At 32.5% G+C, this 14,144-nt stretch overlaps 1 protein-coding gene across 3 annotated transcripts; it reads right to left on the bottom strand.

Annotated features, from left to right (window-relative positions):
* LOC18101099 (26S proteasome non-ATPase regulatory subunit 4 homolog) lies at positions 1 to 6,521 on the bottom strand. 3 transcript variants are annotated; one of them, XM_006380543.3, is made up of 10 exons: positions 6,368 to 6,521; positions 6,162 to 6,275; positions 5,600 to 5,705; positions 4,246 to 4,360; positions 3,948 to 4,157; positions 3,504 to 3,816; positions 2,541 to 2,664; positions 2,281 to 2,384; positions 2,107 to 2,175; positions 1 to 368 (listed from the first exon to the last, which is right to left on the bottom strand). In XM_006380543.3, the coding sequence occupies exons 1-10, from the start codon at positions 6,377 to 6,379 to the stop codon at positions 321 to 323; spliced, it is 1,215 nt and encodes a 404-aa protein (XP_006380605.2). In that variant the 5' UTR covers positions 6,380 to 6,521; the 3' UTR covers positions 1 to 320. The 3 variants fall into 3 exon arrangements, with proteins under 3 accessions (XP_006380605.2, XP_052310738.1, XP_024460687.1); XM_052454778.1 differs by lacking the exon at positions 1 to 368 and adding an exon at positions 1,074 to 1,323; XM_024604919.2 differs by lacking the exons at positions 1 to 368; positions 6,162 to 6,275; positions 6,368 to 6,521 and adding an exon at positions 1,074 to 1,323 and having other exon boundaries at positions 4,246 to 4,316.
* Between the last annotated feature and the right edge of the window lie 7,623 nt (positions 6,522 to 14,144).

Below are 14,144 nucleotides of genomic sequence, written 5' to 3'. Positions count from 1 at the left end.
AGATACAAATTACAGTTTCCTTCATTTGGATAATGAAACAATAGAAAGAACATTTCGATGTTCTTTGGCCATCGTATAATGTCTGTCCTTCTAGTGCCCTCTCAAGATTAAACCGTATAATGAAAACATGCATGTACACAACCAGAATAAAGGGCTTTCGGACCTTCAAAAGTCAGCTAGAAAGCTTGATGACTGGTAAGCTTTAATAGACCGGTTTAATGCCCTTAAGAATGGAAGCATCTCTCCGAAAGCTGACAACAGATCCTGAAATGGGTAAATTCAGAGACTAAAACCTGGCATGAGAAAGCAATATAGAAATATCACTTCTCCTCCTTTGGCTGTTTGTCTTCATCCTTCTTCTCTTGGGGCTACAAAACATACAAATGGGGCAAACAAAAATACAAATGCTATTAGAAAACATGGGTATCATAAAAATGTCATCACATTTTTTACTTTAAATGAGGAAGAAACAAATCTATATTGATCACACTTTTCAGTCAGACTTGGACGGCAGGTGAAAAGTCAAAAGAAGACAAGTCATGCTATTAGAAAATCATCACATTTAATTGGAAAATATGTTACGTAGAGAAGCGATTTTTCCATCAAGCTTTGCAGGGGAGAAAAACTTGGAAAGCATATTTACCAGCTCAACGTTTTATCTTGAAAACATGAAAAAGAAAAAAGTGTAAGAACGTGTTTGATCACAGTTTATTTTCCGTCTTCCATGATTCTTAGAAAATTAGCGTGATAGCGCAGGAGAGTTTGTTTTTATGGTTCAACTTATTTGAAAGTCTAATTGGCATTTGCATTTTTTATAGTGTGTTTTGAAAGTTTAACATTAATTGAAATTTTTTTTTAGTGTTTTTAAATGATTTTGATTTGCTAATATCAAAAATAAAAAAAATCTAAAAAAATATTATTTTAATATATTTCCATACAAAAAGTACTTTTAAAAAATATCTTACACCACAATACCAAACACACATTAATAAAATACTTTTCAAATTGGTTTTTAATTGAGATAGCATTAAATTGATTTTTTTAGGTGATTTTATGATTTTGATATGGTAATGTTAAAAATAAAAAAAATATCATTTTGATATATTTTCAATTAAAAAATACTTATGAAAAGCATTATGCATCGCATTATCAAACACACTTATGTCATTATGTAAGAGGCCCACCATGCCTTCCTAAATAACAAAAAACTCTTACTTTATATTAACAACAGACAATTGTTTGAATAATTTTGCTTTCGTTTAATGTCGGATCTGCTGGCTGGTCTTTGATGTTTGGGTAGAAGTTTTCTTGCATCTGCTGTCCCTGATGATTGGGCTTGGTATGGTTAGGAAGCAATAAGATGAAGAGCACCTGGTCTATATGGTAGAGTATGGAAAGCGTGATAGCACGCACCATTGATTGTTGCAACATGTTACTAGCTCAGATTGAACTTAAGTTTCTGGTAGTTTAGATAAGTTCAAATAATATGATGGAATTTCGTAGAGGAGGGGATCTGAGTCATCAAGATAAAGTTGGGTATTATTTTCTCTGTCTTTGCCATCTAAAACATGCTTTGCAAGTAAAAAAGGATTATTAATTTAACTTGGCATGATGTCTCTAAACATCGATTGAATTTAGGTTTAGATAAGATGAAAAAATTGTTTGGATTAAGTGCAAAAGATTAAGATGAACAAATTGCGTGCAAAAGGTCTAGTTCAATAGCAATGTAGAACAGAACTAGGTTGCCTTAGAGCTCAATTAGCATGCCAGTACATCCTTAATCTTAGAAAACGGAAAGCAAGTGTATGTTGAATAACATTTTCATTTTTCCATAATTCTATAAATTGGGTTCTAGAAATTGCATTATTAACAAGGCTGGTGAAAATTTAGAAGCTGTTTCCAAGTTAAGTCCCTATTCCTTATGGAGTTGTATCTAGACTGCTGCACATAGAGATCTAGGGGTAGAATTATTTAACAAGCTCATGAATGTAGAAGCATGTAATTAAAAAAGATTTTTAGCAGAGAAATTGTCAAATTAGCCTGAGTATACGCTGCCCATTGAAGTCGTTATAAAAATATGTTAACCTGAAAGTTCAATGAATTCACCTTGGATTGGCTTTGCATGGAAGCAAGCAAATCTTTAACTGAAGGATTGTTTGGATCAACGCCTGGAAGCTGCAGAAACAATGAACTAATTAGGTATCACCAAATTGAGATATTTTCCCATTTTGTTGCTGGATAAAGATGAAAATAATAATTTGCAAATTGAAGAAGACATACTGATGCTAGGATGGAGGACACAAAAGATTGATTAGCCAACAATTTACTTATATCCATCTGGCTTGATGAATCCCTTGAACTGTCCTGCATAGGTAATTGAAGAGCTGCAAGCAGCAGAGACCAGGCACTTAACATGAATGAATAAAGAAACAAATTTGAGCATTGAATAGTTTCATCTAGTTCCTTGCCATAAATAAAGCAGAAAATACATCCACCTATCCATAAACAATAAAATTGCTCCATTGAGTACAAGGGCTCACCTGGTGCCAACTTTGGGTCATCTGTGGTTGCCTCAGACATATCCATATCTCTCACATCATGACTAGAGCCAGGGCTATCCATCGACATTGCAAGAGCCTGTTGTAGCAGAGAATTCTCCTCATCCTGTTATCAATTAGAAGTTAGTGCACATAGAGCAAGTTGATTATGCCCATGCCAGTAATCAAGCATCAGCAAGCAATAAAGATGGCAAAAACAACCAAAGAAATGATAGGAAGACATTGAGTTACGACCAGATTTTAACAAGAAAGAAGCAGCACTCCCATCTGTTCTTGCAACAATACAAGACCATAAGAAATGTAAAGCTCTCCTCCATTTACAATCATCATATTGATGCACAAAAAACAACACAAGAAAGAGCGAAGACAAGCAACACAGAATTATGCCGAATGGTGTCACCACATACAAATCCTAATTCAAAATTTTATTAGCAATCCCCTGAAATACAAACTAAACAACCCTATTTATACTAGTTCTAGACCTAAACTCAATAAGAAAAAAATATCTAAGGAAAATAAAATTCCTAAACTAAATAGGAAGAATAAAAACACCATAAAGGAAAATATTTTCCTAAACTACATAGAAATAAAAATATTTAAGGAAACAAATAACTTCCCCTAAAATTCCTCCTGCATCACATGTTTATCCAGAGTTAACAAGTTTAATACACGTTTATCCAGAAGGTAACAAGTTTAATAAATTAAGAATTCAAAGAGCCCCGCGTAAGCTTAGTCTGATAGGTCATGGATTCAAGAAGAGCCCCACATGTCAAGTCAGATAGGAAGATGCCAGAATAAAATGACGCAAGCAGTAGTTTAGAAACCATGTATAATCAAAGCCATTGACTAACAAGCACATCGAAGTAACAAGTGCATAAATCAAGTGCTCAACACCGCAATCAGAAGTAATCAGCATTAAAGGTTGAGAGAAAAAATCACACCAACCATTAACTCATTTTTTTTATTGTAAGCATCAGGAGCTGGGACACTGTTATTTTCAGTCATTGTTGCATCCTGTGAGCTAGATGGTTGTTCCCTTGCTTTTTCTTGTTTAGCAGCCTCCTCTGCTGCCGTTTTAGCAGCTGCTTCTTGCCTGGCCCTCTCCTCTTCCATTGAAACTCTAAGAGCAAGCGCCAGTTCAGGATCAAGATTGGGATCCACCCCAAACTCAAAACCAGAGACACCATCAGCGGCAGCAGCTGCTGCTGCAGCAGCAAAACCACTCCCACCTTCCCCATCCCCAGTGAAGATAGGTGTACTGACATTCAACAAGGAGGAAAAAAACACTAATCAGACAAACAATGAGTCGATCATTGTTGCCGTGTGGACAATAATGTAAGTTTACTTGACATTGAACAAAAAAAGAAGCAAGGAAGATTGAATCCTTACTTTATAAGCACATCAGAAAGAGCACTTGGACCAGGGGGGACATGAACAATATGGCTGGTGTCATTACTGTTCACAGCAGCAAGAAGTGCTTCCAGTTTCTCTGCCTTCCCATCACCTTCTTCACCGAAATCAACAATATCAAGTGCTACATTATTCTTTTTCAACTTTCTTCCAATCATCTCCAATACCTTCTTGTCATGTTTGATGGGACTGTAAAGACCAATTTTGTATTGATAATATTGTGAACACTGGAAAATAATGGATTGCGAGAGACACCAGAAGGCACTAGGAAACATACCTTCCAACAAAGACAATAATCCTTTGTTGCTGCTTTTTATTTTGACGATGCTTGAGAGCCAATTGAGCCACCTGTATACCAGCAACCAAGTTCACCTCACCACCTATTTCTAGACCTAAATTGAGAGAACATATGGTTCAATATAGCTCTAGACATTAAGATGGAAAAACTGAAAGTGATACTCATGAAACTATTCAGCTGAAAGATTTGTATTAGAAACTTCAAAAATGACCAAGTAAAAGATATTGTATGTGGGATGTACTTTTGGCATTTACTAGGGCACCAAGGTCCTAAACAGGTTTTAGCATTGTCTCCAGACTAATTTTGGTGTCTTAATTCTTACAACTCTTACAACTATGATCATATCAATGGGCACATATAACCATGTAAAATGTTTTTTCCAATATCTTAGCCAAGTCCTTTGGATCTTTTTACCTGATCATAAATATTTACTTCAAGCTTCCTTCAATTTTTTTTTTAAAAAAAACCCTGACATGTTTGGATGAATTTAAACAATGATATCCAAGTAAAGGATAACAGAGAATCAATACTTCAGAAATTACTTCTAGGAGAAACACCAATCAGTTAGAGTGTACATGAGAGTAGAATGAACTGACAACAAAATACTGCCACCAGGTCAAAGAAAGCTTTGTGCTAGTCCTATAAAACTGTGTGTTCTCAGCTACAAACATGAGTCACTACTGCACTTCACAAGGTTACCTTAAGCAAACAGCCTCAACCATTCATCCTTCAAGGTAAAAAGGTGGGCACCAGAGAGGAGCAAATATATGATGCAGGAGGTAAGATGAAGAAAAACAAAAAACAAAACGCCAACAAAGTATATGTCTCCCCTTATTTGTCCTCAGCACCCACTCTTGCCATTAGCTGAGCAGTTGGCCTCATCAGTGGCAAAAATATGGTTTCATGCATGTCAATTGTGCAAAAATCAACATTGAATTACTGTAAGATGAGATGATTATATGTCTATGACTAAGAGCATGCTTATTCTCTTGATCCGAACCTAAAATAATTGAGGAGTTCCCTCCTACCCCATTAAGCCTTCATGAATCACATCTTCGGAAGTAACCATATAAAAAATCCTTGACTAATAAGGGGATTGATTCTAGGAAACAAATTTTGTCCACCCAAGCTCAACGTTTATTATCTGCCTAATTAGAATACTTGATCCACACTTGCAAAAGAGCCGTGTAATATACAATACTTCAGGTATTTCTTGATGTAGTTTCTCATTACCTATAATAAGCACTAAATTTGATACCAAAACACTAACTAGTAGCACAAAATTAACTAATAACGACCTTATCCAAGCAAATTCAAGCAGATATAAACTAACCATGCATGCAAGCTAAGATCTTGCCAAGGTCACTAGTAGGTGTAACCAAAACACGAACCCCTTTTCCAGCCATTGTAAGAATTCCAACCGTGTTCTCTGGATTCGACTGCAAAACATAAACCCAACACATCCATTCAAAAATCTTTCTTAAACCGCAAAGATCACACACACTAGCTCCAATCACATAAAAATAAATCAGCAAAAAAAAAAAAAAAAACAAATTCCTTTTTCAAACCCGAAAACCATATTTTCAAAACAAGTTAAGCAACATTAACACAAATCTTGAAATCCTCTTACACCCCCAAAAGAACAACTGGCAGAAACCTTGGAATCCTCTTAAACCCCCAAAAGAACAACTAACAGAAACCTTGGAATCCTCACTTAAACCCCCCAAGAAAATCAGCTACTAGAGTTACTACTGGTGTTAATACTTTCTGGATATGCCATAACTACTGAAGTCAAGATTTTTCTACATAAACCCACAAAAAATAACCTACTAAAAAGCTCAAGAATTCTTAATTATATCGTTAAGCTTAGAACTTTTGAAGTGAGAAAAGGAGACCTGAGTTTGAGCTCCACAAATGAGATTAACAGCATCTGATAGAGCTTGAAATCTTGACGGAGAGTAATCACCATTTCGCATCCACTCTGAATTATCGATACAAATCATTGTTGCCTGTAATTAAACATTTGAAATTAATGACAATAACTAAGAATCCTTAATTGGTTTGATTTGAGAGATATTTTGGGTTTTTCTTCGAGGGTTACCTCGAGAACCATGGTTACGGCGGGAGAGAGGGAGGGCTACTCGTCGTTTCGGTTTATGAGAACAGCAGAGAGATAGGAGAGGAAACAGAGTTTACTTGTGAAAGGGGACACTGGGATTAAAGTGTGATCGCTATTATTCACGTTGCCGTCGTGTCAGTTCCTCATTGGTTTAAATGTTCGAAACATTATTACTTGAGCAAGACCCAGAAATGACGTCAATCTGGGTAGTACCAGTGAAAGACGATATTTCAGCTTTTAAAATTAAGTCAAAGCTCGTGGTTAACTTCTTAATCCTTAGTTTGTCGTTAATGAAAGGCTATTATTGTGACGTTTTTTTTTTTTTTTTACATGTACATAAAATATATAATATAAACTCCAACAATAAACTTAAATAATAAAATTATAAAATTATAAGTAAAATATTTTAATTAATTATATATTAACAATTTTAATCAAGTTGTAATTAATAATGTAACATAATTAAAATAAAAATAAAAATAAACAATAGAAAAGTTCAAAGACCTTTATTTTATTCACATTGATTTCTCTACTTCTTAGATAAATCAACCCACTTACTTCGTCATTTACAATAAACGAGTCTCTTCAAATTTTGATGGATCATTTAACATTAATTACTCTGGGTCAAGCATGTCAATTTACAACTTCTATTCTATATATTTGTCAGCTAAAACAGAGTAATATATCAATTGATATGTTAATAATACATAAAAATTTGTGAAGAATGAATAGGTATTTTAATTTTAAGAAAATGAAATCCACAAATAACTTGTATTATTAAAAAAATTATAATAATTATAGTCAAAATCAAGCCCTTGATTATCAAATTGCACAAGTTTTGCAAGATATAAATTTAAAACAATGAAAATGTTAAGGTACATGTTACCAGAATGCACAATTTTATATGTTTTTCAAACTCGTAAAATCGATCCGATTTTACCGAGTTTGAACGAGTTTAACCGATTTTACTAGTTTTTAAATTTTAATCCGATTTGACACATATATACATGTTGACTCGTAAAATCATAAGATTTTAAGAGTCAACTCGTTTTTTTGACAACATTAGTGGCTATAGTTATGGTGTAGTTTTGTTGGAAGAAAACACATGGTTGGTAAAACATTTGGTTAAAAGTGTGTTTGCATTAATGTCTAAAATTAAAAAAAAATTCTCTCTCTCTCTTTATTAACAAATGTTAAACTGCGTGAGGGTTTATGAAGATTTTGGCTATAAGAAGATTTTATACAGGGACTATATTGTTTTGGGTTGATTTAATTTAATTATGTTGAACTTCATTATTATTTAGGTTTTTCTTGTTCTTTTAGTAGTTTTTAGGACTTATTAATTTTAGTTTGGGGCTTTGATATAAATTGGGTTTATGACAACTTAATAGTCATTATTTAAGACTTGTTTTAAGCTTTAGACATGTCTTAGCTAGATTATAGTTTGGGCTTTTGGTTTACAATCCAAAATTAGATCACTTAGGGTTATTATATGTGAAATTACATAAGGTTGTATTTGAATCTCAATGATATTAGTGTTTTGTTTAGCACAACACATTTTTCTTTGTTTAAATAAAAAACAATCAAACTTATCAAAGTATAACTGACTTTGTGGTGTTCTTCATATACTTTGTGTTCCTGATTCTTTATAATCAATAGTTCCAAATCAATCTTAATACTTTTGGTTCTCTGATATATGCTTATTTTTTTTTATCAAGGTTCTCTTTTAAATCTATTTTTTGACTTTCTAGGATTATGTCAATCTTACTTATGAGTTTCTGGATCTTTATATCCATGAGGTTTGTATAAGTTGGTATCAAAGTTTAGATTTAAAAACCAGATTATATCCTTTTAAAATTTCATTTTTCTTATTTCGCGTATTAATTTATTTGTGTTTTCCAACCTCCTACTCTTTTAAATTAGTACATTTGTTATAAAAGTAAAAAAAAAAAAAGTATTCATTGTTTTGTTGCTATCACTACATACTAGTAACACAAATTCAAAAGAAGAAGAAGAAGAAGATAAGATGTTAAAAGATAAAAGTTTTAGTTTTGGCCATAAAACACAGATGCAAGGAGGATTGAATCAAAACTCATTGATAACACTTTTAAACTGATATTTTTTAGGGGGTTTGGGTACCATAACATCAAAATATTAAGTTTAGGGTTATTTGGACTCTTTTTTTCCAGTTTCGATTTTGGTTATTTAAATTGCATAACGAGTCATATTTGTGTCAAGATATGAAATCATGTCTTGCCACTATTGAAATTAACCTAATCATTATCCTAAAGTTAGGATATTTAGAGCTTAATAAAGTCATTTTTCATTGGTTTCACATTTGATTTATTTTGTGTCTTAAAAAATATCTATATTTCATACGAATTTGTTTGCTACTCGTGAAATCATAATTGTAATTTTGTACTTTCTTGTTTTCATATATTCATTTCTTCTTGAGTCAAAATTTATATTTGGTTTGCGCTACTAAGTTGTTCTATCTGGTTGTGTTGAATTTCAATTCTAAAAGGACACGATATGAGTGGAAAAAATGAAGTGAGCATATTATAGTGAAAAACTTTAATAGTGTGAAACACGAGAGGTATGAGGATATATTTTACCTGTCATTAACCAAATTTTACATATTCGAAGATGTCTGATAAGAGCAATATAACACCACCGATGGAGGGTAAAAATCAAGAGACTGCAAATATTATAGAGTTATAATATTATGTGGAGCTGGAGGATATGGTGTATATAGCCACCAAAATGAAGAGGTAGCTCAAGCAAAAAAGGAGTTCATGGCCAAGCCAACCTTTAGATTCTTTATCGTTTTAGAAATCTAATTGGTAAGTGGATGTAGGGGCTACCCAATCTTAATTGAATATGGGATGTAGATTCAAGCCTTGCCAAGACAAGAAAGACATCTTCACTAATAGTAAACATAAAACTGAAACTCTTACATCTTATAATCATGATGTAAAATGTTCTCATTGTTTGGGGGTAGTCAAGTTGTTTTGCAATGTTTAAACAAGAAAACTATGGTTATAAAGGCTCACAAAGAGGTTGTGATCGATGGTAAAGGTAGTGATAAAGATAAGACGTTGTCACTTAAAGATACAAGTGATGATGGTGTTGAGTATCCGATTGAAGATGAGGCATTTATGGTTAGATAAATATTGAATGTGCGGGTTAAGGTGGTTGATTTAGAAGAGCAATGAGAAAATCTCTTTCATATCAGGTGTCATGTTTAAAATTAGATATGTAGTATGATCATAGATAGTGAGAGTTGCATTAATGTAACTAGTATTGATCTAGTGGATAAATTAAATTTACATACTACAAAACATCTTATTCCTTATAAATTATAGTGGTTAAATGATTGTGGTGAGGTGAAAGTGATTAAACAAGTTTTCATTGCATTCTCTATTAGCAATTTTTTTTGATGGGATGTTATGTCATGTTGTCCCCTTGCATAAGAGTTATTTATTGTTGGGTATGTCATGGCAGTATAATCAGAAGACTATGCATAACAGATTAAAAAATAGGTACTCATTTGTAAAAGATGGTAAATATATAATTCTTATATCTTTAATATCTAAATAAGTGTAATAAAATCAAATGAAACTTAAAAAGAAAGAGTATGGCTGAAAAAGATAAGTGAATTGGCTATTAGTTAAGAGAAAATAAATGAATAATTTGAGAGAAAGTCAAAGAAAAAATAAAGTTTGTATGTGTGTGTGAGAGAGAGAGAGAGAGAGAGATTCATTCTAAACATCTTTTATGCTAACAAATTTATAAAGGGTTTTGATTATGTTTCTCTACCACAGAATGATGATGATGTATTGCCCCTAGAAAGAGTTCTTTATATTAAAGATTCGAAGAGGAATCCTTTTTAAAAAGGTGAGAAATGATACAGTGAAGCACTGGGTTATAATTGGCCTAACCCTAATAAGGATGGTTTAGGCCTAAACACATCACCTCAAGTTTGGTTTGGATAATAATAACGTATGAGGTATGTTTGGGGTGTTATTTTAGGTCAATTATGTTAGCTAAATATGAAGACATGGCTGACGACAATAATAATGATTATTTTAGAAAGTTTCATTGTCCAAAAGGAAGTTTAATTGGGGTGGCATTAAAGGGGGTTGTTGTGAGTAATTGTCTTTCCAAGTCTAACAAAGATTCCATACTAAACAAGGAATATGAAGAGGTGGCAGTAATGGAATACCTTCCGTATTATTTTTTTTTTCTATGTTTTACAAGAATTTCCTAATCTACAAGGAAAGTAATAGGCAGTCTTATGAGAGACAAATCAACACTATTTTCTTCTGTTTTAAAGAGAGTCAAAGGCAACGATTTAAGAGGAATTATTAGTAATTAAAAAAAAAAGTTTCATAGCTGATTTAGGACCTAAATGATAGCAACACAATTTTATCTCTACTAGGATATTGATTTCAATTGTAAAAAAGATTTTATGCGAGGAAGATATTGTTTTGGGATGATTTGATTTAATTATGCTAAACTGCATTATTATTTGGGTTTTTCTTATTCTTTTATTAGTTTTTAGGACTTAACAATTTCATTTTAAGGCTTTGTTTTAAATTGGGTTTATGACAACTCAATAGTCATTGTTTAGGACTTGTTTTAGGCTTAAGGCATGTTGTATCTTAATTATAGTTTGGGATTTTGTTTTACATTTCAAAAGAGATCCATTAGGGTTATTTTATGTGGAACTATATAAGGCTTTCATTGCTACAAATTTTGGCATCCTCTGAATTTGAATGATATTAGTGTTTTTGTTTGATGCAACACATTTTTTACTTTGGGTAAAACTGACTTTGTGGTGTTCTTTTATACTTTAGGTTCCTGATTCTTTATAATTAATGGGCCTAAATCAATTCCAATACCTTTGGTTCTCTGGTACAAGGTTATCTTTGGATTAAGGTTCTATCTCAAATCTGATTTTTGGCTTTTTAGCATTGCGTGAATGTTGCTTATGGATTTTTGGATCTTTATATCCACGATGTTCATATTAGTTGTGGTATTGATAGAAAGGTTGGTGGTTGGTAGGTGCCCTTTAAAATGACATATGGGCAGGAGATTACTATTAAAAAGAAAGGATGAGCGTTATACTGATAGTTTGTAAGCAAGTCGATGAGAGTATGAAATCGTAATTACTTTAGAACTCATCATTTTTCCTTATAGTGCATGTTTGGAAAATGACAAGGTGTTAGGTTGAGGTCAAAATAGTGGCAATCAAGATGTTTAAGGGTTTGTGGATAAAGTCAATATGTTTAGGCCTTATACCAATGCACTAGTACACCTCACTGTAACCCATGTTGAGCTTAGCCTGAATGGCTTGGAAAGAATGCCATTTAGGCTTAGCCCAAACAGCTTGGAGGAGCCAAACCATTCAGGCCTTGCCTATATGGCCTAGAATCATGTCGTTTGGGCTTGGCCCAAACGATTAAGGGTGTCATGCTATTTGGGCTTGGTTAGAATGGCTTGAACGTGGCAACCCATTTGAGCCTGGCCCAAATAGTCTAGATTTTTTTATTTTTGCATTATCATTTGTCTCTCTAGTTTTTTTAAAAATTCATGTTTGAAAGACTTGACTAGTAAAAGTACAAACAAAAGAAAAATTATACATGTAATGTTACCTTTCGTGGCTTTTTTTAATGTGCTTGCAAGAAAGATGAGAGTTCAATTAAATTACTTATTCCTCTTATAGAAGATATTTTTTTTACTTAAAATATAAAGAATGCTTCGTGATCATAAAAATAGTATCAAAGTATTGTGTATAAAGACGTTGCATGTGAAGATTTCATTGGAGATGAAAATTTTATTTTAGATATGGAGAATTTCATTGAAGACATGAAAGATTCGTTAGATAGGTGGATAGTTTCCATTGAAGACATGAAGAATTTTATGGGATATATGGAGATTTCATTGGAGATATAGATAAACATTATTGTTTTTATAGAAAAAAAATAAAAGATTTTCTTATGTAATTGGAGGTACAATTCTTAGAAATTATCTGATCCTGGATAGTGAATCATGAGGATCCTTTTATTTTTGTTCGAGTTGCATTCCTTCTTTATAAATTATTGGAGGTGACCTTTGGCGTTCAATATTTTTATCTTATTTTTTAGGGTATGAAATTCTTCATTATTATGATTGTGGTCATTGTGAATGAAAAAAAAATTGTTGGGGTTCTGTGTGCTTGTGCCACTCTTCATGAAAGGTAGGTATCAAAATAATTCTTTTCCCTTAATAACTTCTAATACCTTAACACATATGGTGGTCAGACGTCTGGTTATGAGCTTAAAGAATTGACGAGATCCTGGTTACGACATCAAATGATCCATTAAGAGTGTTTATTGTGTCTATTCTAAGGCCTAAAACAAAGTGGATCCAAGAGGAGTTCAATGAGCTAAGTTAAGAGGTTTTCGTTAAAAAGATTTAAATCTGCCAATCTAAACCTTTGTCTACTTTGTGGATAATACCTAGGGCTATAGAAGGATTTTGGATGCGACATTCGTACCTTTTCAATGATATATGGTAGGCCTGGTAATTCATTTGAATGAGAGAGAACAAAGTGTTTGAAGTTGGGCCTAGAATCTGCCAGCAAAGTACGAAAATGAAAAAAGATATTGTTTAATTAAGAGTTATGTAATCCATTCACTACATAGAGTCCTTAATGTTTTTTGAAACTTATGTGGTAGCTTTTGACTTATTTATTTTATAGGGATTCCATATCAAACAAGATGAATTAATAGTGTTTGAAGTTGAGCCTAGAATCTGTCAGCAAAGTATGAAAATGGAAAAGACATTGTTTTCTTAAAAGTTATGTATTTCATTCACTATATAGAGTCCTTAATGTTATTGGAAACTTATGTGGTAGCTTTTGGCTTATTTATTTTACAGCAATTCCATATCAAATAAGATGAATTGATAGGTCAGAAATTAATTCTTATTTTTACAAGGCATTAGACTTTTGTTCAGTAAGGATTCTTCAACAATTATTTCTCTTGGGTATTTTTCATTATCATATGTGGCAAAAGGTGAAAAGTAATCTTAGATTATTATTTTATTTTTATTATTTTAAACCTTATTTTGATTAGTTTGGGCTTTATTTAAATTGGATGCATGTCTAACCCATTAGTTTTAGGGTTTACATATAAATACTCTTATGTAAGGATTGTTATAGAGTTGATGAAATTTATCTACAAGTTGCCGCATATTGGATGCTTATTTCTCTTTTTTTTTATGGCTGAGTGATTCTCATACTAAGTTCTTAATTGAACTTGCAAACTCTTCAAAAGATTAATCAACTTCATTGTAATTTATACTTCTTGTTATAGGCGTAAGTGAAGGTGATTAATGACATATAACTTTGGTTCTCCAAGATTGGGTTCTTGTTGGATCAAGTTGCAAACATTCTTCAAACCTCAAATTAGCAATCTAAGAGACAATTCTGCATCAGTTTGGTACAGTGGCTCGATTAATTTCGGGTTATATCTCTTTAATTCTCATTGTTACAAGTAATTTTAGGGTTTTATTTAGATCTTGCTATATCTAGGGTTTGTTTCTTTTTTTTTCTTGGTTTCTTTCTCTCTAGGGTTTCAATTATAAAAAAAAAAAATTGAATCTTGATTAATCTTTGTGATGTTTCGGTGGAATCTTAATTAAAAAGGAAGAAGAAATTAGAGAATCAGTTTTTGATAAGAGAAAAAGTCTTTAAGTTATCGAAAGAAAAAAA

Source organism: Populus trichocarpa, chromosome 7 (genome assembly GCF_000002775.5).
Source record: "Populus trichocarpa isolate Nisqually-1 chromosome 7, P.trichocarpa_v4.1, whole genome shotgun sequence".
Classification (NCBI taxonomy): domain Eukaryota; kingdom Viridiplantae; phylum Streptophyta; class Magnoliopsida; order Malpighiales; family Salicaceae; genus Populus; species Populus trichocarpa.
This window is presented reverse-complemented; position numbering and strand designations above follow the sequence as displayed.

Bases quoted from the DNA above. Each gene is read 5' to 3' on its own strand.
- LOC18101099 (XM_052454778.1), bottom strand. The intron at 2,665-3,503 runs GTTGGTGTGATT...AATTGATAACAG, and splicing joins ATAAAAAAAATGAGTTAATG to GATGAGGAGAATTCTCTGCT. The intron at 2,385-2,540 runs GTGAGCCCTTGT...TGCTGCTTGCAG, and splicing joins TGACCCAAAGTTGGCACCAG to CTCTTCAATTACCTATGCAG.